The sequence below is a fragment of the Spermophilus citellus genome, assembly GCF_964194105.1.
Source record: "Spermophilus citellus genome assembly, chromosome: 5".
NCBI classification, from domain to species: Eukaryota; Metazoa; Chordata; class Mammalia; order Rodentia; family Sciuridae; genus Spermophilus; species Spermophilus citellus.
In genome coordinates, this window is record NC_138186.1 from 68,433,754 (window position 1) to 68,457,472 (window position 23,719).

Below are 23,719 nucleotides of genomic sequence, written 5' to 3' on the forward strand. Positions count from 1 at the left end.
TAAGGTTAAACATTCTTACTTCCTCAAACATTGTTTCTTTATGGTGAAGACTTCTAAAATCCTTTCTTCCAATGTTTTGAAATGTACAGCATATTATTGGTATCTGTAATTACTCTACTGTGCAATAGTGCATCCGAGCTTGCTCCTATCTTATAATTATTTAGTACCCTTTGATCAGCCTTTCCTCGTTCCTCCTCCAGCTACTATCCCCAGCCTTTGGCAATCAACATTCTCCTAACTTCTATGAGATCAATTTTTTTTTTAAATATTTCACATAAGTGAGATTATGTGGTGCTTATCTTTCTGAGCCTGGCTTATTTCACTTATTTAATAATGATTTATATTTTCATCCATGTTTGCTACAGATGACAGGATTTCCCATTTGTGGCTGAATAGCATTCCATTGTGTGTATGTATCCTGTTTTCTTTATCCATTCATCAGTCAATGGACATTTAGATTGTTTCCATTTCTTGGCTTTTATGAATAATGCTACAGGGAACATGGGAGTGCAGGTGTCTATTCAACATATTGATTTCATTTCCTTTGTATATATACCCAGTGGTGTGATTGCTGAATCATATGGTAGATCTATTTTTAATATTTTGAGGAACCACCATACTGATTTCCATAACGGCTATACCAATTTACATTCCCACCAACAGTGTTCAAGGGTTCCTTTTTTATCACATCCTCGCCAGCATTTGTTATACCTAGTCTTTGAAATTGGCCGTTCTTTACTGGAATAAGGTAATAGCTCATTGTGGTTTTGATTTGCATTTCTGCTAATTACTGATGCTAAGCATTTTTTTTAATGTACATATTGGCCATTTGTATTTTATGTCTATTGAGATTTATTACCCACTTTGTTGTTGTTGTTGTTGTTGTTGTTGGTACTGGGGATTAAACCCAGGGGCTACATCTTCAGCCCTTTTAATTTTTTTGAGACAGATCCTCTCTAAGTAGCAAGGCCTTGAACTTGGAATCCTCCTACCTCAGCATCCCAAATCTCTGAGGATACAGGTGTATGCCACTGTGCTGGCCTATTACCCACTTTTAATTGGGTTATATTGAGTTTTTAGAGTCCCTTATACATTTTGGATATCAGCTTGTTGTCAAATATGTAGTCTGCAAATATTTTTTCCCACTCTATAGGATATTCCTTTATTTCTGTTCTATGTAGATTGTTACCTTTGCCGTGCAGAAATTCGTCAGTTTGATATAATCCCATTTGTCAATATTTGCTTTTGGGGTCTTGTCCAAAACATTCGTGCCCATTCCAACTTTCTGAAGTTTCTTCTATGTTTTCTTCTACTGTTTTCATAATTTCAGGTCTTACATTTAAGTCTTTAACGCATTTTGAATTGATTTTTGTAACTGGCTTCCTTAATCTTTATACAAAGAGCCAATTTTCCCAGCACTATTTACTGAAAAGGTTATCCTTTCTCCAGTGCATGTTCTTAGCCTCTTTGTCAAAAAATCAGTTGGCTAGAGATGCATGGGCTTCCTTTTAGGCCCTCTGTTCTGTTCTATGTGTCTGACTTTATGCCAGTAGCATGGTGTTCTGATTACTAAAGCTCTGTAATGTTTTGAAGTCAGGTGGTATACTGCCCCTTGCTATGTTCTTTTTACTCAGTATGATTTTAGCTATTCTGAGATTTTTGTGCTCTGTATAATTTTGGAATTTTTTTTCTAGTTCCTTGAAGAATGTCATTGGTATTTTGATGGAGATTGCATTAGATCTGTACATTTTTAATTGTTTTGGTTTTTAGCTTCATAGTAATATGAATGGTTTACCCATTCAGAGCATTCTGAATTTGTTTGTATAATTACTTTTAACCAGTGAGTTTTCTTCTTTCTTAGTAGTATCTGTTTCAGTTTGAAGAACTTCCTTTAGCATTTCTTATGGAATAGGTTTGGTGGAGATATATTCGCTCAGCTTTTGTTTAGGAATGTCTTTATTCCTCTTTCATTCCTAAAGGATATCTTTTTTTTCTGGGTACAGTATTTTTGGTTGACAAGTTTTTTCCTTCAGTACTGTGAAAATCTCATGCCACTTTCTCCTGGCCTGTAAACTTTCTACTGAGAAGTCTGCTGTCAGGAGAATTGTAATACCACGTGGTTATTTTTTCTGTCATTTACCTTTGAGAGCTTGATTATAAGCTGTCTTGGGGTAGATTGGGTTAAATTTTTCTGGTAACCTTTCACTTTTCTGAGTAAGGATATTTGTATCCTCTAGGTTTGGAAAGTATTGTCTTATAATTTTAATAAGTTTTCTATCCCTTTGACATCCTCAAGCCCTTCTTGAACCCAAATTACCTGAATATTTATTCTTTTAGTATTGTCCTAAATTCCATAAACTTTCTTTGCAGCTTTCTTTTTTCCTTCAACTTTATGTTTTCAAATAGTCTGTCTTCAAGCTAATTCTTTCCTCTGTTTGATCTATCCTGCTATTGATGCTTAGGCTATGTTTTTAATTTGCTGAGTATATTTTGTAGATCAAGGATTTTTCTTAGAATTTTAAAAAAACAGCTTTATTGAAATACAATTGATTGCATCTATTTAAAGTGTGAAAATTGATGAGATTTTATTATTGATTCTTTTTATTTATATATAAAAAGGATACATTTTAACATAATCGCAAAAGCACAGAACACAGTTTACTAGATACAGTCTCCAACACTTCTTTCCTCCCCTCCTCTACCCCCTGTTCACTTCCCTCTACTGATCTTCTACAATTTATTTACAGTTTTTTTTAATTAGTGTCTTATGGATATACTTAATATTGGGATTCACTGTGCTACATTCATATATTTATATATGAAAGTTCAGTCAGATTCATTCCACTTGTTCTTTTCTTTTCCCATCCCTCCTTCCTCCCTCTTAATCCCGTTCATCTACTCTACTGATCTTTCCTCTATTTTGATGAAATTCCCTCTCCCTTTTCTTTTTCCTTGTCCTCGTTTTATTTTGGATTGGCTTCTGTATATCAGAGAAAATATTCAACCTTTGACTTTTTGAGACTGGCGTGTTTCACTTACTGTGATAGTCTCCAGTTTCTTCCATTTACTGGCAAATGCAATGATTTCATTCTTCTTTATGACTAATACTCTATTGTGTATATACACCACATTTTCTTTATCCATTCATCTGTTGAAGAGTATCTAGTTTGGTTCCATAGTTGGCTATTATGAATTGTGCTGCTATAAACATTGTGAATTGCTGCATCACTGTGGTATGCTGATTTTTAGATCTTTTGTATATATACTGGGAGTAGGATAGCTGGGTGATATGGTGGTTCCATTTCTGGTTCTATGAGGAACATCCATATTGCTTTCCAGAGTGGTTGCATGAAGTTGCAGTCCTACCAACAGTGTATGAATGTATCCTTTTCTCTACTGCCAACATTTATTATTTGTACTCTTGATAATTATCATTCTGACTAGAATGAGATGTAATTTCAATGCAGTTTTGATTTGCATTTCTCTAATTGCTAGAGATATTGAACATATTTCTGAATATTTGTTGACAATTTGTATTCTTTTGAGAAGTTTCTCTTTAGTTCTTTTGCCCATTTATTGATTGGGTTTCTTGGGATTTGTTTTTAGTGTTAAGTTTTTTGAGTTCTGTGTATATTCTAAATATTGATGCTCTGAGGAGCAGTGGCAAAGATGATCTCCCATTTTCTCTTCATGTTCTTAATTGTTTTCTTTGCTGTGAAGACACTTTTTAATTTGATGACATCCTACTTATTGATTTTATTCTTGTGCCTTAGGAGTGTTAGGAAAATCAGTTGTTAAGTCAAGTCAGAAGTTTCCTGTGCCAACATTTTGGAAGGTTGGGCATATATTTTCTTCTAGCAGTTGCAGAGTTTCTGGTCTAATTCCTAGGTTTTTTATCCACTTTCAGATGATTTTTGTGCTGGGTGAGAAATAAGCATCAAATTTTATTCTTCTACATATGGATTTCCAGTTTTCCTCAGCACCATTTGTTTAAAAGGCTATCTTTTCTCCGCAGTATGTTTTTGGCATCTTTGTCTAGTATGGAATAACTGTATTTCTGGGGGTTTGTCTCTGTGTCTTCTGTTCTGTTCCATTGGTCTTCATGTCTCTTTGGGTGCCAGTACCATGGTGTTTTTGTTACTATGGCTCTGTTGTATAATTTGAGCTCCATTATTATGATGCCTTCAACTTCACTATTCTCACTAAGGATGGCTTTGGCTATTGAGTCTCTTACTTTTCCAAATGAATTTCAGCACTTCTTTTTCTTTTTTTTTCCTTTTAAAATATTTATTTTTTAGTTTTAGGTGGACACAATATCTCTATCTTATTTCTATGTGGTGCTGAGAATCAAACCCAGTGCCTCACGCATGCTAGGCGAGCATGCTACCACTTGAGCCACATCCCCAGCCCCTCAGCACTACTTTTTCTAGTTCCGTGAAGAATGTCATTGGAATTTTGTGGGGATTGTGTTGAATTTATATAGTGTTTTTGGTAGTTGACAATATTAATTCTGCCTATCCAAGAACATAGGAGGTCTTTCCTCTCTTCTAAGGCATTCAGTTTCTTTCTTTAGTGTTCAACAGTTTTCATTTAGAGGTCTTTCACCCTTCTGTTAGATTGATTCCCAAGGTTTGTTGTTGTTGTTGTTGTTGTTGTTATTGTTTGTTTTTTTCATTTTGTTTTGTTTTCAGATTATTGTGAATGGGATAGTTTTCCCAATTTCTTTTCAACCAATTCATTATTGGAGTATAGGAACATAAGTGTTATCTTGTATCCTCTACTTTGCTGAATTTATTTATCATCTCTAAAAATCTTCTGGTGGCATTTTTAGTCTTCTAGATATAGGATAATGTTACCAGCAAACAGATCATTTGAGCTCTTCTTTTCTATTTGTATCCCTTTAATTTCCTTCTCTTGCCTTATTGCTCTGGCTAGAGTTTCAAGGACTATGTTGAATAGGAGTGTTGAAAGTGGGCATCCTTGTTTTGTTCCTGTTTTTAAAGGAAATGCTTTCAGTTTTTCTCCATTCAGTGTAATTGGCCTTGGGTTTGTCACATATGGCCTTTACAATATTGAGACAAGTTTCTTCTATCCTTCATTTTTCCGGTGTTTTAAACATGAATGGGAACTATACTTTGTCAAAGGCTTTTTTCTGTTGATTTTCATATGTTGAACCAACCTTGTATCCCTGGGATGAAACCCACTTGATCATGGTGCACTATCTTTTTAATGTGTTTTTGTATGTGGTTTACCAATATTAAGAAATTTTGTATCTGTGTTCATGAAAGATATTGACCTGAAATTTTTTTCTTGATATGTCTTAGTTGCATTTTGGTGTGAGGGTGATACTGGTTTTGTAGAATGATTGGCAGTGTTCCCTCTTTTCTATTTCATTGAATAATTTGAGGGGTATTGATATTAGTTTTTTAAGTTCTGGTACAACTCAACAGAGAATCCATCCAGTTCTGGGCATTTCTGTTTTGGAAGGCTTTTGATAGCTGCTTCATTTCCATTACTTGATAATGATTTGTTTAAGTTTTCTGTAGCCTCATGGTTCAATTTGGGTAGGTCATATGTCTCTAGGAATTTGTCAATATCTTCAAGATTTTTTAGCATATTGAAGTACAGATTTTCAAAATAGTTTCTGGTGATCCTCTGGACTTCAATAGTGACTGTCATGATACTTCATCTCTACTTTTGTTAATTTGAGTGTTTTCTCTATTTTGGCTAGTTTGACTAAGGGGTTTTCAGTCTTATTTATGCTTTCAAAAATGAACTCTTCATTTCATTGATCTTATGTATTGTTTTTTATTCTCAATTCCATTAATTTCTGATGTGATTTTTATTATTTCCTGTCTTTTGCTGATTTGGATGTTTGTTCCTTTTCTGGGGCCATGTTAGGTTATTTATTTGACATCTTTCTAATATTTTAATATATAAACTCAGTGTTATAAACTTTCCTCTTACCACTGTCTTCCTATTGTCCCAGAGATTTTGATGTTACATCACTATTCTCATTAATTTCTAAGAACGTTCTTATTTCTTCCCTGATTTCAAGTGTATTGGGGAATGCAGGTGCCTGGAAATTGAACCCAGGGATGCTCAACCACTGAACTACATCTCCAGCCCTTCTCTATTTTTATTTTGAGACAAGACCTCACTAAGTTGCTTAGGGCCTCACTAAGTTGCTGAGACTGGTTTTGAACTTGCAGCCTCAGCCTCCTGAGCCTCCGGGATTACAGGTGTGCACCACCATGCCCAGCCAGAAGTGTATTATTTAATCTCCAGGTGTTAGAGAATTTTCTGTTTTGCATCTTACCATTGATTTCTCCTTTCATTCTTTTATGATCTGATAGAGTGAAGGTATTATCTCCATTTTTTTCATATTTGCTAAGATTTGTTTTGTAACCTAAAATATATCTGTTTCCTAAAATATTTCATGTTGCTGAGAAGAAAATGAATTAAATCATTGATGGATGAAATGTTCTTTATATGTCTGTTAGGTCCAGATTATTGTATTTTTTAGTTCAGTAGAATCTTTTTAGTTTATGTCTGGAAGATCTATGTTGTGATGATAGAGGTCTGTTAAAGTCACCTGACATTATTTTATTGTGGTCTGTTTGATTCTTAGTTTTGAGAAGGATTTGTTGTATATATATAGATGTACCATTGTTTGGGACATAAATATTTACTATCTACTTTGTCTAGTAAAAGAGTAGCTACCCTTGCTTGTTTTCAAGTTCCTTTTGCATTGTATGTCTTTTCTCATCCTTCACTTTCAGACTGTGGATGTCTGTGCCTGTGAGTTGACAGAAGATATTGTTAAGTCTTGTTTTTTTTAATTCAATCTGTCAATATATGTCTTTTGATTTAAAAACTTAGACCATTTACATCCAGTATTGTTATGCAGAGATGCTTTTTATTTGTGCCATTTGATGTATTTCTAAGTTGGACTTTATTCTCCTTTAATTGACTATTCTAATGTAATTCATCACTGTGTTTTTTTTTTAATTCATGAAATATTTGAGTATGTTTTGTAGTGCAGTCTTCCTGGTTATGAATTCTTTTAGCTTCAGTTTATCATGGAAGGTTATTTCATCTTAAATTCTGAAGCTAGCTTTTGCCTAGGTATAGTATTCTTAGTTGGCATTCATTTTCTTTCAGAGCAAAGTATGTGTTATTTCAAACCCTCCTGGTGTTTAGGGTCTGGGTTGAGAAGTCAGTTGAAATCTGCATTGGTTTACCTCTAAATGTGACCAGCTGCTTTTCTCTTGCAGTTGTTAAATTCTATCCTTATTCTGTATGTTAGGCATTTTTACTATTATGTGTCTTAGAGTAGATCTGTTGTGATTTTATATATTTGGAGTACTATATGCTTTTTATATCTGAATTTCCATCTCATTCTTAAGGTTTGGAAAAATTTCAGATATTATTTCATTGAAAAGATTGTGTATCCCATTATTTTGTATTTCAGAGCCTTCATCTATCCCAATAAGTCTTAAATTTGGATTTTTTGTTTGTTTGTTTGTTTGTTTGTTTGTTTGTTTGTTTTTGTATAGGAGATTGAACCCAGGGGCTCTTAACCATTGAACATGTCCTTAGCCCTTTTTATTTTCTATTTTGAGATGGGGTTTCCTAAGTTGCTTAGGGCCACCAAGTTGCTGAGACTGACTTTGGACTTGTAATCCTCTTACCTCAGCCTCTCAAGATGCTGGGATTATAGACACACGCCATGATGCCTGGCTTAAATTTGGCCCTTTGATGTTATCCCAGATTTCTTGAATATTCTGGTCATAGTCTCTTAACATCTTTTCTTTATGATTGGCTTTATTTTCAAGATTATATACCTGAAAATCTGTCTTCAAAATGGTCTAATTTATAGGTGATGCTTTCCATTGAATTTTTAATTGGCTTTATTTGAGTCTTTCATTTCCAGGATTTGTGTTTGGTTCTCAGAATTCTCTCTCTTCATTGAAAGTAATCTTTCACTTCCTGTATTTTCTCTCTAATTTTATTGTTTACATCTTCTTTTAGCTTATACAACATTTTAATTATTAACTTTCTAAATTCTTTCTCTGACATTTCCTCCACAGTGGTGTCAATGGAGTCAGTTGTTGAAGCATTATTGGCTCTCAATTTTACCTATCTCCTGGAATAGTTATCACTTCTACTCTGAATTTCTCTCTCTTAAGAGCCCTAGGTTGGGTGAATATCCATTTATTGATGTCTTAAGTCAGTGTGTGACCACTGCTTGATCCATTATCAGCACCACTTTGAGAGGTGCCACTGAACCCTATTTACTACAATCACTTGAGAGCCAAGCCTCATATTGTTCAAACTTAGGAAAACCAGAAAACTTGTTGATACTGTTCTCCCAGTTCCTCAAATCCAGGTATAAATTTTGTAGTAAAGTTCTGGGATAGGTTGAAAAATAAGTTATTAAATTTAGCAAAATTGCTATAACATTAAATGAGTACTAAAAGGAGGGAAGCAGAAAGATTGGGCAAAAAAGAGAGAAAATATAGAAAAGAATAATGTACACCAAAGTAGAAAGGAGAAATGAATGGTGACTGTTTGTGGTAGTAACAGATAATATAAGAGGACAAATAAACAAAGATAGAAAGGTTGATTCCAATTAATGCTTTAAATAATTAGAGAACATTCATTCAGCCAGGCACTGTGGAGCATGCTTGTCATCCCAGCAACTTGGGAGGCTGAGGCAGAAGGATCACAAATTCAAGGTCAATGTCAGCAACTTAGCAAGACCCTGTCTCAAAAAGTAAAAAGGGCTGGGAATGTAGCTCAGAGGTAAAGTGTCCCTGTTTTCAACCAAAAAAAAAAAAAAAAAAAAAAGAAGAAGAAGAAGAAGAAGATATACAATCAAATGGGTTAAAGGTAAAATGCAATATTGGCCTTTAGGGTGATAACTGTCAATCAAGTTAGAGAATGATATATGTGATCTAAGTTGACATTAGAGTTATTTATAATAAACCATGCAAAGGTGAAGAAAATTCTTGTTGAATCTTTGTTTGGATTTCATTTGACATTTAGCAGGTGTCCGTCATTCTTTGACTGTGGATCCCTCCAGAGTTGCTAGGGCACAGGAGTCACTTCCCTAGTTCCTATGGACTACCCACCAGCTGGTTCTGGTTTGCCACCTCAAGGACCTGCAGCTGACTACTCGGAGGGTGCAGTGTTTTGTCTGTTGTGTGCGGGAATTCAGGATGCAGGCTATCATATGTGGACCATCCCTGTGCTCCTACATCAAACCTGTGGTCACCCATGCTGCCATGCTGTCTCATACCCTTGAGCTCACAGCCTGCTAAGACTAGCAGTAACACTGGAGTAGGGCAGTGGCCCACATTGCTATGGGCTGCCTATTGCTGAGGTAGATTTGTGGCCCAAGACCACTGCAATTTGTCACAAGTGATGCCAGCTGGAATAGCAATCTGATGGACTGGGGCTATGTGTCTTACCCATGCATTGGAACTATTCCACAGGTTCCATCCACAAGAAGGCCTAAGGATAGGGACCATTAGGATCTGCTGAGTATTAGGTTTTAAATTATCCAGTACTGAGATCCAGGGCAAACTCTTGTGCTTACTGAACTGTCCTATCCGAAGGATATGGGGTCTTACACCATGCTATGCTGCCCATAGTTGAGGTAGTATTGTTGAAGGCAGACTTCTCCAATCCAGGCTGATGGTAAGATGGGTTGTGCCTGAGTCTCACATCCACAAGGACCTGAATACCTCAAGGGTGCACTAGGGCCCATGCCACAGCTGGCAGTGATGCCGGCCAAAACATAGTTCATCCCACTGGGATGCAGGTCTCTGCTTTGTGCTGGAGCAATGCTCCCCTTCTGGAGCACTGGCCTGGTGATAACTGCTACCCAGGGTTGGAGGGATGGGTAGTGGAGATAACCCCTTGTCTGTCAAGGCTGGTGTTGAGCTGGTTTGTACCTAAGTCTCCCAGCTGCAAGTAGCCTGCAATGGGTGTGCCTGTGGTCCATTCTAACGCTGGAACTGATGTAGGGCAAAACTCAAGTATATTACTGGCACACAGGTCTCCACCAAGCACCAGGGCTGGTCTAGAGTCTCCATCTGTGAGGTGTGGCCTGTGTATAAGGCCTTCAGTTTCTACCCCAGTGTTTGGTATCACCTCAGCAGGACTGGTACTAGACTCCAAGGCTCTCTGCTAGCTTTTGTACCCTACTTTCCAGTGAGTAAAGTCTTGCTCTCCTCTTTATCACCTAAGGAAAAGTGGTAGCAGGAGTCGGCCTCCTGGCCTAACTCAATTCCATAGGCTCAGTCCTGGATGTTGTCCTGAGAGTAGGGGTTGGGTTTTTGCCCAGCCTAGGTTTCACCATGGCAGGCCTGGTACTAGATTTTAAGTTCAAGACCTGGACTTAATTCTCTCTCCATGTAGAGCTGCTTGGAGTTGGCAGGTGTGACAAGGGCATCTCTTTTCCATCTTCAATGCTTTTTTTCCATTTTGTTATACTGCAGGCACCTGATTTTCTTAGCACTTGAAGGTAGTTTGGTGCATAAGTAGATGTGAACAGTTTGGTATTTCTATAGAAAGAGATTACAGGAAAATCTTAATTCAAGTGTCATCTTGTTATGCCCCCTTTTTAAATTGACACGTACTTCTATACAATGTATATTATAGTAACCCAATACATGTATACAGTGTACCTCAATCAAATTGGGGTAATAAGCACTTCCATCTCCTCAAATATAAATTATTTTTATGTGCTGGGAATTTCATATTTCTAGTCATTTTTAAATAGCATAAATCATTTTTTAACAAGTAGTTACTCTGCTGTGCTATAGAAAACCAGAACTGATGGCACCTAAGGCACTTGCCATGGGTGTTGTAGCAGCTTGGGTTCTGGAGGGTAGGGGACATCCAATGTGAGTTCCCTTTTAGGAGCAGGGCAGCCACTCTTAGCCAGCTTCCCAGATTGTACTTAAAGCTTGTAAGGACCAAGGAAGTTTGCAGTTAGGATGCCAGTCTCCTGGTGTGATGGCAGTTGCTGGTATTTCCTGCTTCCCTTTTATTAGCAGTGTGGAGCTCCTCGGACTGGACACTAGGATTGAAGTTGTAATTTACTTTGTTCTTTTCTCCATGTTGCCTTTCTAATTCTCCATGCTGTTTCAAGTTCTCATCACTTCCTTGCTCATTTCCAGAGTTCTTCTATAATCACTCTCCTTGAAATATAGGTTTTCCTTGATTGTCCTGGTTCTCTGTGGTAGAGTTGCATGCGGAGCACCTCTCTTTAGCCATGTTGGATCCTTCGTCTTCAACTGGCAGGTTGTTGGTTTTGTTTTTGTTTTTGTTTTGTTTTCCCTTTTAGCACTCGAACTATATTGTCCTATATTCTCTTGGTCTTTAAAGTTTCTGTTGAGACGTCTGCTGCGAGGCATATTGGAACTTCCTTACAATTCATTTGCTTTTTTTTTCTTTCTTTCCTTTTTTTTCTGATTTCAGTATCCTCTTTTTGATCTTTAACAGTTTGATTATATCATGAAATAGTCTTATTTGGATTAGTATCTGATTGGAATTTTTTGAACTTCATATACCTGGATATTTATCTTTCTCCAGGTTTGGAAAATTGTCTACTGTTATTTCTTTAAATAAGGTCTGGGGATGTAGCTGAGTGGAAGAGCACTTGCTTGGTACATGAAAGGCTCTGGGTTCAATCGTCAGCAAAGAAAAAGAAGGAAAGAAAAGCTTTCTCTTCTTTTCTCATTCTCTACTCTTTTGAGCTCCACTAATTACTACATTTGCTCTTTTGATACTATCCCATAAGTTTCCTGACCTACCTTCATTCTTTTCTATTTTCCTCTTCTTGACTTTTCAAATAACCTGTCTTCACAGATTCTTCTGCTTGATCACTTCTTCTGTTGATGCTCTGTTGAATTGTGTCATTCATTGTATTTTTCAATTCAGGATTTCTGATTTTTTCATTCAATTTCTGTTAAATTTATCAGAGTCCTGTTCTACCATCTTGATCTGCCCTCTCTCCCACAGTGATCTCTTTTTGAGGGGTACAAAATAAGGACTCTTTACCACTGAGCCATTTTAATTTTTCATTTTGAGATGGGGTCTTGCTAAGTTGCTCGTGCTGGCCTTGAACTTGTGTGCCTGAAAGTTTTCTCTCTCATTTTACTTTTTTACTTTCTTATCATTAAAGGAGCAGAGCCTTTCCCTTGCCTTTTATTCTCTCCCTTGGAACTGTGCCATGCAGGTGCTTAATAAATACTTGTTGAAAAAAAGATAGCTGATAGCAAAAATTTTTATGGCTACCTATAGGTTACCTTTTTATATTTGATGTTGTCCTTTTTTTTTAAACCTAGAGACCCTGAAATATGGCGCCTGGCCTGCCTGAAAGTGTGGGGCAGAAGCTGTATTAAACTTGTCCCTTACTCATCATGGAGAGAGATGTTTTTAGAACGGCCTCGTGTTCGATTTGATGGTAAGTTGGACCCTAGAACCTAGGATAAATAATGATATGTGATGTATTTGATAATTACATGATTTTAATTTTCTGTAATATAAGTACTATGAGCATATTTAAAGGAAACACAATAAAAATAAAGCTGGATATGTGTTATGATTGTAACTTTTAAAGTTTTATTTATGTGCTTTTAAAATTTTTTTGTTGTTAATAGGCGTGTATATCAGTAAAACTACATATATTCGTCAAGGGGAACAGTCTCTTGATGGTTTCTATAGAGCCTGGCACCAAGTGGAATATTACAGGTACAACTGTAGTAAACTGAGTGAGTGGAAAATTCTCTCTCCAAGTATTAGCTCAATAGTTATTTGGTCTGTTCTTTGTCACATTTAGTTTATCCACAAAAGTCCCTTGGTGTTTTTATCCAGTGTTATGACATAGAAACTGCTCTCAAACAAAAAGTTTAATGTAAATTATGTAATTCCTTCTGGCCTCTAAATATGTTTTCAAGCTCTCCTTTTGTCATGGCTTTACCTATTTACCTTTTCAAATAGCTTTTTTTTTTATTTAAAATTTTTTTTGTTATCAGTGGATCTTTATTTTATTTATTTATATGTGGTGCTGAGAATCAAACCCAGTGCCTCACATATTCTAGGCAAGTGCTCTGCCACTGAGCCACAACCCCAGCCCTCAAATAGCTTTTTATCCAGCCATAGTTATTCACAGTTCACCAAATATTACTGTCATTGAGAAATAGATGTATGTATTATCAGATTTTACTTTTTGTGTGACATTAATTAGTGCTTTAGAAAAGCATAGAACTTTAATAAAAGAGCAATATTTCATTTTTATTCAGTGAGTGAAATTAAGTTTACCAGTTCCCCCTAAGGGAAATGGAAAAAGAAAAAATGCCTTTAGTTCTTTGTCACTGGACTAACAGATTGTCCATCAAATTTGCTTCAGTGATATTTTTTCAGTTTTTTGGCCCATGGTATTTCAGTTTTGGTTTCAAAACTATGAACAGGTTTAGATACTGAAAAATAAGGACTTGTTTTATGCTTTGTGTGTAAAGTATGCTTTGATTTTTTTATTTTCCTTTTTCTTTTTTTTTTTAATATTTTGTAGTTGTAGACAGACACAATACCTTTATTTTATTTACTTATTTTTATGTGGTATTGAGGATCAAACCCAGTGCCTCACATGTGCTAGGCAAGTACTCTATCACTCAGCCACAACCCCAGCCTGGTGATTTTTCTTTTTATGTAGATACATAAGATTCTTTCCTGATGGCCATGTGATGATGTTGACAACCCCTGAAGAGCCTCAGTCCATTGTTCCGCGTCTAAGAACTAGGAATACCAGGTAGTATTTTTTTGTAACTTTCTATGCAGTTCACATTTTCAGGTTCATGTAAGCTAGTGCTTACATTAATATTGGATGATTAATCCTGGATTATCATAAAAGCAATCATGGGGGTGGGGAACACAGTTGTAAAATACCAGGGCCTCTTCCAAGAGAATATACTTTAGTAGGTTTGGGGGGACTTGGAATCAAGGTTCACTTATAACCTGATTGTCTTTAGGCAAGTTGAGTAAATGCTATTGTAATTCATAACTTCCTAGATTACTTAAATACAGTAACTGATAAATAGATTTAAAGTGTTGTTTTTTATTTTTCAGAACTGATGCAATTCTGCTGGGTCATTATCGCTTGTCACAAGATACAGACAATCAGACCAAAGTATTTGCTGTAATAACTAAGAAAAAAGAAGAAGTGAGTATGCAAGGTGGAATTGAGAATTTTCTTATTTAACTATTCATTCAAGCATTCTCAGAATAAAGTACTGTTTTATTATACTACTTTACAAAATATATGGCAACTTAAAGTATCTGAGGGGAGCTGGAGAGTTTCCTTTTTTTAGTCTAGTGATTTTATACATGAAAGGTAAAGCCAAAATCTCCTGTGAAAAAATTAAACCTGAATATATTTTCTGTCTCTTCTCACTTTGATTCATAGAGGTTTTTTTCTTTCTAAATTAGCCATATAGTATATATATAAAGGTATCTTGGAGAGAATTTCAGTTTCTACTAGAAATCTGCTTTCCTTCCTCCTGTTCTTGCAGAAAAAAAAAAAAAATGCTAAGCAAATGTGATTACTGATATATTCTGTATTCTAGAGTACTTTAAATTCTCTTAACAAATTGAAGACCTAATTTTTTACACAACTTTCTTCTTATGTATTTTTTTTTAAATCCTGGTTAAAAAACATAATGTGTATGTAAGAAATCAGTTGGTAGGTAAGTAGAGTAAGTATTTGCCTATTGCCTTTGTAAATAGTAGGTTTCAAAAGGAATTTGTTGTATGAAATCCCTCTTCTCTAGCCTCATGTATCAAAATAGGGCAGCATTTCATCTGTGAGTCCTCTCTGCTTGTAACACCTGTCACTGGCTTCTCTGCCTCCCTGAGAATGCAGGGCAGCAGTCTAAGGAACAGAGATAACTGCTTTGACTACAACCATGAGTGTTCTGAGGTCAAAATTGGGAATTATAAGACTCTAGTTGTTTAGGCTCTGTCTAATAAAAGTGTTTAGGAAATACCATGAAGATTGTCATGAAACCTTTTACAGTGTTTCCATTTTTGTGCTTTAGCATTTACAAAAGTGTGATTTAATAAACCTTGTCACATCTATTTCTCCATTAAGTTTTACTCTGCGCTTTTTCTGCAGCTTGTACCAGTTTATCACATTCTAATAAAATATTCCTAGTGTTTTTTAGTAGAAGGAAGTACTAGGTTTAAGGGATGGTAGTTTAACTTTGGTTAATTTGTTTGACCTCTCTGGATCTTCTTTTCTTCAGCCATTAGTAGAAATAATGCAGTCATGTTTAACACATGGAGTTATTATGATGATGGGGGAACCTTATATTTTTAGAGTGCCTGCCATTTTTCAAAGAACTTGTACACTTTTATATAAGTGCCCAAGACAGCTCTCTATTGTGTGCAAACATTGTTACTTCCATTGTTACTCTTACATAATATATCACATAAATGTTTATATACAAGTGTAATAGGTTTGTTATTGCTCATGCACCTTTTCTTTTACAGAAACCACTTGACTACAAATATAGATATTTTCGTCGTGTCCCTGTACAAGAAGCAGATCACAGTTTTCATGTGGGGCTACAGCTGTGTTCCAGTGGCCACCAGAGGTTCAACAAACTCATCTGGATCCATCATTCTTGTCACATTACCTACAAGTAGGTGAATGCAATAAAAAGTACCAAAATTAGCATAAATGTATAGTTAATATCCAGCTCGGGAAACTCTTAAATGTTTTCAATTTGTGTAACAAAGCAAAACCACAATGTAATACTACTGCAAACCAAAAAAATGGCCAAAATTAAAAAGGCTAAGCCTAAGTGAAGAAGTAGAGCATGCAGAGCACTCTCACAGTGAATTGGTACTACCATCATGGAAATGAAATTGGCATTTTATTACTTACTTATTCATTGACATACTCAAGGCACTTTTAAATTTCCAGATCATTTTTCCTCTCCTACAGTTCAGTATTATTTTTTAGAATTCCTTAAGATGAATCAATGGAAATAAAATGAAAAATAATAAGATTTCATGTACTTCAAAGTCAAACATAGTAGGTGACTTGTGTTTAAAGGTCCTTATGAGGTAGGATTTAACCTGTATGAAATAATCAATGAACTGAAGGATGTGTGTGAAAAAGGAGGAGTACAGAAATAAGTTAAATAAAACAAAGGAATTGGAAGTGAAATACCAACTCATGTTGATAAATTAAAGTTAGCAGGTGGTAGATTTGAAAGAATATCTGTATATGACTAAGGATTCGCCATTCAGATTGAATCCAAAATCCTGAAAGTTTGCAATCTTGACCATATTATTGAAAAGTTTCCTCGTTACATTTCCACCTTACAAATGACTTTTCCCTACTTATTTGGATAAGCTCTGACAACTGAGAATATTTTTCTTTGTATACCTTAGCTACCAGTTCTTTTTGCTTCTGTTTGTAATTTGGTGCAAAGAAAGAAAAGCCATTAAGTAGAACCAAGCTAATGAGTTATAGCTATATTTCATGCTTGACCCATAGAAAACTGGGACTAGGTATTTAGTTTGTTTGTTTTGTTCTGGTTATTGATTGTTTTTATAGTATTGAGGATTAAATACAGGGCCACTTTACCACTGAGCTACATCCTCAGTCCTTTTGAGATAGGGTCTTGCTTGAAGCTGGCTTCAAACTTGCAGTCCTCCTGCCTCTGCATCTAAAGTAGCTGGGATTGTAGGCAAGTGCCACTGCACTCACTAGGATCTGTTTTTAGGACAAAAAGGACATTATAATAGGTGTTGTTTGAAGCTACTCGTGATCACATTGATTTACTTTAATATTTGCAAAATCACTTAAATTTTCTGCTTATGTCTCTTTTTAGTGGGAAAAGTGTAATAAAAGGCTGTGGTAGCATAATTTATCATCTGCTTTTCTTCTTCTTCAGCTGTTATTTTTCCGTTGTGAAAGCAAGAATTCTGTTCTAGGAATATAATTTATTTTGAAACATATTTTAACAAGAGTTTTAAATTATCTATATGTATCTTAGAAATTCTCTTAGGAATATTTAGGAATATGTTTGAAGGACATAATAAAAGTACCACATTGTAGGGTGCAGTAGCATATACCTATAATCCCAACTACTTATGAGGCTCAGGTAGGAGAATCCAAAGTTTGGGCAATTGAGTGAGACCCTTTCTTAAGATAAAATGAAAAAGGCTGGGGTTATAGCTCCGTGATAGAAAAATTGCCTAGCATGCATGAGACTCTCAGTTCCATCCACTGCACCACAAAAACAAAACAAAACAAACAAACAAAAAAAAAAAACATTTTAAGATTGCCAAATACCAAAAACAACCTGACTCTCCAAAAGAAGAATTAAATAAATTGTTCAGACAGGCAGTATAATGTAGAGGAAGCAGGATTACTGTTTTACTTTTTCATTACTGTGAGACTAAAACACCTCATAAGAACAACTTAGAGGAGAAAAAGTTTATTTGGGGCTCATGTCTCAGTTCATAGACAGCCAACTTCATTGCTCTGGGCCTGAGGTGCAGCAGCACATCATGATGAAAGTGCCCAGAGGAGTAATGATGGAGTCAAGAAGCAGAGAGAGGAAGGGGCCTCTGAATGAACAACCTTTCTATTCCATGCCCCCAGTGACCAAACTCTCCAGTCAGACCCCCACCTATCCACAGGTAGCACCCAGTCCATTCAAACTAGGACAGAATGATTATGTTGCAGCTCTCACAATCTTATCGTTTTACCTCTAGACATTCCTGTATTAACAGGAGTTTTGGGGGAACACCTTCTCTCCAAACCATAATAATGATGGAGTATGATCCCTCCATAGACAGGTGCTTGGAAAAAGCATGAGAAGTACTTCATATGGGTGGTAGAACAATTAGTAACTTTTATACTTTTCTAAATTTTCTAAATGTTCTACAATGTGCCTAAGAACTTACTGAGATAAATTAAAAATTAAAAAGTTAATAATGCATAAAATAAACTCACCCCTACAAACACAGAAGGTTTATAAAGGAGTTGGAATTTTCCTGTTAGTCAGCTTTTCATCACTATGAGAAATAACTGAGGAGGAAAGATTTATGTTTCAGAGATTATCAGTCCATGGTGGGACAGCTCCATTGCCTTGGGCTGAGGTGAGGCAGGGGAAGGTTGCTCACTTCTTGGCAGCCAGGAAGCAGAGAAAGAGAAAAAGGAAGGTTCCAGAGACAAGAAATTTCCTTCCAGGACATGCCTCTAACTAGGCTTCACCTCCTATAGTTTCTGTCACCCTCTATAATGCCATCAGATTGTTCATCAGTGAATTAACCCACTGATGAGCTCAGACCTCTCATAATTTCAGTCACTTTCCACAAGCTCTACCTTTGAACATTGCTGCATTGGTGACCAAGCCTTCAACAAATGAGCCTTTGGGAGATATTACCGATCCATACCAGTACTAATAATTTTGTGTTTTCTTTCCAGATCAACTGGTGAGACTGCAGTCAGTGCTTTTGAGATTGACAAGATGTATACCCCCTTGTTCTTTGCCAGAGTAAGGAGCTATACTGCTTTCTCGGAAAGACCACTGTAGAGCCTCAAGTCCAGTCCCATCACTGTTGCATGAATAAAAGTATATAGTGCAAAAGAGCACCTAAGTTATAAATGTACATATATATATATATATATATATATATATATATATATATATGGAATTGGAACTTATTTTAAATTGTTGGAATTCTTTTAAGAAGAGTATAAATTGATTATTTTTTTTATTTAAAGGGATAGTTGATTCTTGGGGTGTTTTGTTTTGAAATTATAAGTTGTTTGAGCAAATTTATGTTATGAACAACCATAATAGAGGTTTTAATCATGTCCTTTTTCAAGCAAATTTCCATCACATAAATTGTCTTCTGCCTGATCATTTTAATATCTAATTGCATCAGGAGAGAGCTTTACCGAATAAGTATTTTATTTCCTGCATGACATAGTGTCTTTGCACTAAGGCTCAAAGTGTGAAAACTTGCTCTGGATTTGTTTGAAACTGTTGAACCAATAAAGATCATAAATGTTTCTTTCAAGGAAATATATTTGACTAAAAATGTGAGATTATTAAATAAACAGTCCTAGGATAGCCAGCAAAGACTTAAAAATCACTGTCTTATTTCAATATTCATCTTTATATTTAGTTGAAACTATGTTCTGACTTCATCCAGGTACTATACAAGTGTGTGTCAAAAAGTGAATCCCTAAGGACTGGAACTCTTCAACAAGCTCATCTGACTCAAATCTGCTTCCAAATTCATATTGACATTAAAAAAAAATGTTCCCACAATTCAGTAGGAGGCATTTTAGAAAGCTCATATGTTAAGACTGATTGTGTCCCTGGGTTTTCATCCCCGTCATCAATTTTCAAGTTATAAAAGAAAAGAAAAGACATGCCTAAGATAAGGAAGATGTCCATGGTATGACTTTTTTTTTTTTTTTTTTTTTTTTTTTGAGACAGGGTCTAAGTTGCTGAGTCTGGCCTTGAACTTGGATCTTCCTGCCTCAGTAAGATTACAGATATGCTCCACATGACTATTTTTGATAAATTAATAGAACATATGATTGGCCTATAGTCATATAGCTAGAAAAATATATTCTTAAGGAAAATGGAATTTGAGAAGTCTGGTGTTTTGTAGTTTGTTCCTGGATCAGGTAATGGACACTGGGTTCAAACAGGGATACTTTTGCAAGTGCTAAACCAACTTTCTCTTATTTAGTTTAGAGGTAGAAATAGTAACTTTTTACAAAGTAGATTCTCTCTATACAATATTTTTTTTAAATACCAGAGCAACATACATTTATTTTGAGAAAATGAGAATACACAAAGAACAAAAAGACAGGCAGCGGAGCAAACAGAAACTAGAAACCCAGATCTGTGAGTTTGTAGCTAGGTCTGCGTGGGCCTGTCTGAGCCTAGCAAGAGCTTGATTGGGCCAAGCAAACCCTGGAAAGTCAGAAAAGAGCATTTTTCCCAGAACACAGGTTAGAAAGGCTGGAGAGATACCCATTCTCCCCAGCCCTATGAGTCCTGCAGCCTGCAGGGGATGACAGGGCTGGCTGTAGCAGGTCAGGAGACTAGAAGGTTGGGTGTGAGGGTACTTGGCTCTTGACTTGCCCACCAGGCCCACCAGCTCTATCCCTGGCTCCCTCCCCAGTCTAGCACACCCATTGGATCAGAGACATGCCAGGTGCTGCACCAGTCTAGCACTCACTTGGGCCCTCCGGACCTTGAGTCCCCAGTTCTCCCAACCCTCAGACCTTGGACCACAGCTCAGCCTACTAGGCCCACAGCTTCACCATTGGCCCATAGCCCTGCAAGCCAGGCTGACACCTGGCTGCCAGGCCTGTCTGGCCCAGCACACATCTTTGCCACTAGTCCACAGGACCTAGCATCTGCCCCTGATCCACCTGGCCCAGGCCAGCTAGGCCCCTAGGTCATGGCCAGTTGTGTCATTGCCCAGCTGCAGCACAGCTTGCTTAACACACCAATCCACTACTAGGCCCATCTACCCCAGCTAATGGCTTCACCATTTGTCCTACCCAAACTGATGTCCCAAGAAGGGAAATTGGGAAGTCTTAAACCCCCACCTTCAACTCGATGAGCAACAAAATAAAAAGGAAGGACTCGGCAACCCACATACTCCCACACTTAGACCATACCTCAAGAAGAAACAAAAATAAAATCAGCTGGGCATAGTGAACATAAACTCACTGTTTTGTCCATGATAGTGGAAATGACTCCTTAATTAGCATTTCACCAAGATTTTTCCTTTTTTTTTTTGTTGTTGTGTTTTGTTTTCCTTTTTGTTTTTGGTTTCTATATTGAGTTTTTTATTTGGATGTTTACTGATTAATTCAAGCACTTCTGTACATACACATACTTGTTTATCCTCATTTCTAGCCCCCCACCCCCTTTTTTTCTTTTTCTGAACATGTTATTTTCCCATGCTCTTTATTTTGAGGGTTAGGGGTTTTGATTATCATATTTTGTTTTGTATTGTCTTTGCCTCTGCTCTGTCTCCCTTTCTCCCTCTCTTTTTTCTGTTGCTGACACCTAAATTCCATTTTCTCTCTTTTTTCTTATATTCTACTTTTTCTTCCCCTTTCACATTAACAACGTATTCTAAGTTACCACTATATCTGCCCTATTCATCCTTTGAAATTGCAAACAATTTTCTGACCTCTGATCTCTTCTTCTTTCCTCATCCTCAACTCTATCCTTAACACCTCATAATACTAATTGATGTATATAACGTCTGCCCCTACCACCAATGTCACAGCAATAATTAATACAGCAGAAGTCAGACAACACCTATTGTTTGATTTTGAGCCAAACATAATTCATGACTCTTTTTTGTTTTTACTCATGGAAATGCTGATCCTACTGTTCCTACATAGTGTACCAGTTAACAGTAGACATCAAAATAGGATCTAAGTACCTGTCTACTGCTTTATATTGTTTGCATAGATTGTTGCTCTTATTGCCCCACCCCATCTGTAAGGTACCAGTAACAGAGGGACCCTATAAACTCATAAAGTAGAAACTCTACAGCATCAGATCTATCCACGTAGTTGGGTAGACCCACAAACAATATGAAAAAGCAAGAGAACAAACCATCCCAAACAACACAGAATACCTCAATGATAGACTCCATTGATACCACAATGGAGGAAATGTCAAGACATGAAATCAGAAAGTTCATGCTTAAACTTTTCTATGAGTTAAAAGATGACATAAGAAATGAAATCAAAAAATAAGTGAAAGATCACCTTAATAAGGAGATAGAAATTCTGAAGAAGACTCAGTTGGATACCTTTGAAATGAATCAATAAACTGAACTAAAAATTCATTGGAAAGCATCACCAACAGACATGACCACTTGGAAGACAGAGTTTCAGGCATTAAAGACAAAATATATAACCTTGAAAATAAAGTTGACCATGGAGAAAAGATGTTAAGAGACCATGAACAGAACGAGAAATATGGGATAAAATGGAAAGACCAAACTTAATATTTACTGGGACAAATGAAGGCTTGGAGATGCAAACTAAAGGATGCACAATTTGTTTCAATGAAATAATATCAGAAAAATTTCCAAACCTTAAGAATGAATAGGAAAACCAAATATAGCAGGTTGATAGGACCCCAAAATATACAAAATTACAACAGACCCAACAGATCAAAAGACAGACTGGCAGATTGGATTAAAAACCAAGACCCAACAGTATGCTGTCCAAGACACTCACCTGGTAGGCAAAGACATCCACAGAATGAAGGTTAAAAGATGGTCAAAAACATCTCATTCACATAGATCTTATAAACAAGCAGGGGCTTCTATTCTCAGATAAAGTGAACTTCAAGCCAAAGTTAAACAGAAGGGACCAAGAAGGTCATTTCATCCTGCTTAAGAGAATTATACATCAACAAGACATAACAATCATAAATATTTATGCCCCAATGGAGCATCTATGTACATCAAACAAACCCTTCTAATTTTCAAGAATCAAATAGACCACAAAACAACAATACCAGGTAACTTTAACACACCCCTCTCATCACTTGGTAGACCCTCCAAACAAAAACTCAATAAACAAGCTATAGAACTAACAAATACAATTACAGACATATATATAATATTTTATCCATCATTGACTGAATACACTTTCTTCTCAACAGCACACAGATTCTTCTCTAGAATAGACCATATCTCAGGTCACAAATCAATTCTTAGCAAATACAAATAAATAGATGTAATAGCTTGCATTCTATCAGATCATGGTGAATGAAATTAGAAATCAATGATAACATAAAAAATAGAAGTTACTGTAACACCTGAAGGCTAAATAATACAATATTGAATGACCAATGGATAGCAGAAGAAATTAGGGATGAAATTAAAAAAAAAACTTATAGGTAAATAAGAATAGCAACACAACTTATTAAAATCTCTGGGACACTGTGAAGGCAGTTTTAAGAGGAAAGTTCATTGCATTGAGTGCATTATTTAAAGAATAAAAAGTCACCAAATAAATAACCTAACCTGATATCTCTAAGTGCTAGAAAAAGAACAAATCAATACCAAAAGCAGAAGACAGGAAATAATTAAAAATCAGAGCTGAAATCAATGAAACTGAAACAAAAAAAAAAAAATAACCCAAAAATCAATGAAACAAAAAGTCGGTTCTTAAAAAAATCAAATAAAATTGATAAACCATTAACCAAGCTATGAAGAGAAAGAAAACTCAAAGTACTAAAATTCATGATGAAAAGAAAATATCATGATGGACACTACAGATGATAATCAGAAACTATTTTGAAAATTTATACTTTAATAAAATAGAAAATCTTGAAGACATCAACAAATTTGTAGAGACGTGTGACCTACACAGATTGAATCAGGAGGACATAGAAAATTTAAACAGATCAATTTTAGGCAATGAAATTAAAGACACCATCAAAAGCCTACCAACAAAGAAAAGCCAAGGACCAGATGGATTCTCAGCCAAGTTCTACCAGACCATCAAAGAAGACCTCAAATTATTCCATGAAATAGAAAAGGAGGGAACCCTTTCAAACACATTCTATAAAGCTAGTATCACCCCAATAACCAATACTAGACAAAGGCACATCAG

The 23,719-nt window shown here is 36.0% G+C and overlaps 1 protein-coding gene across 1 annotated transcript in view; it reads left to right on the forward strand.

Moving 5' to 3' along the window:
• FBXO9 (F-box protein 9) overlaps positions 1-19,124 on the forward strand; it is a 41,189-nt gene extending 22,065 nt beyond the window's left edge. The window contains exons 8-13 of the mRNA XM_081294546.1: positions 12,363-12,481; positions 12,678-12,768; positions 13,730-13,825; positions 14,143-14,236; positions 15,565-15,716; positions 18,521-19,124. Of these exons, the coding sequence (XP_081150672.1) occupies positions 12,363-12,481; positions 12,678-12,768; positions 13,730-13,825; positions 14,143-14,236; positions 15,565-15,716; positions 18,521-18,629 (661 nt within the window). The 3' untranslated portion in view covers positions 18,630-19,124. The remainder of the gene's footprint in view (positions 1-12,362; positions 12,482-12,677; positions 12,769-13,729; positions 13,826-14,142; positions 14,237-15,564; positions 15,717-18,520) is intronic.
• The last annotated feature ends 4,595 nt before the right edge of the window (positions 19,125-23,719 follow it).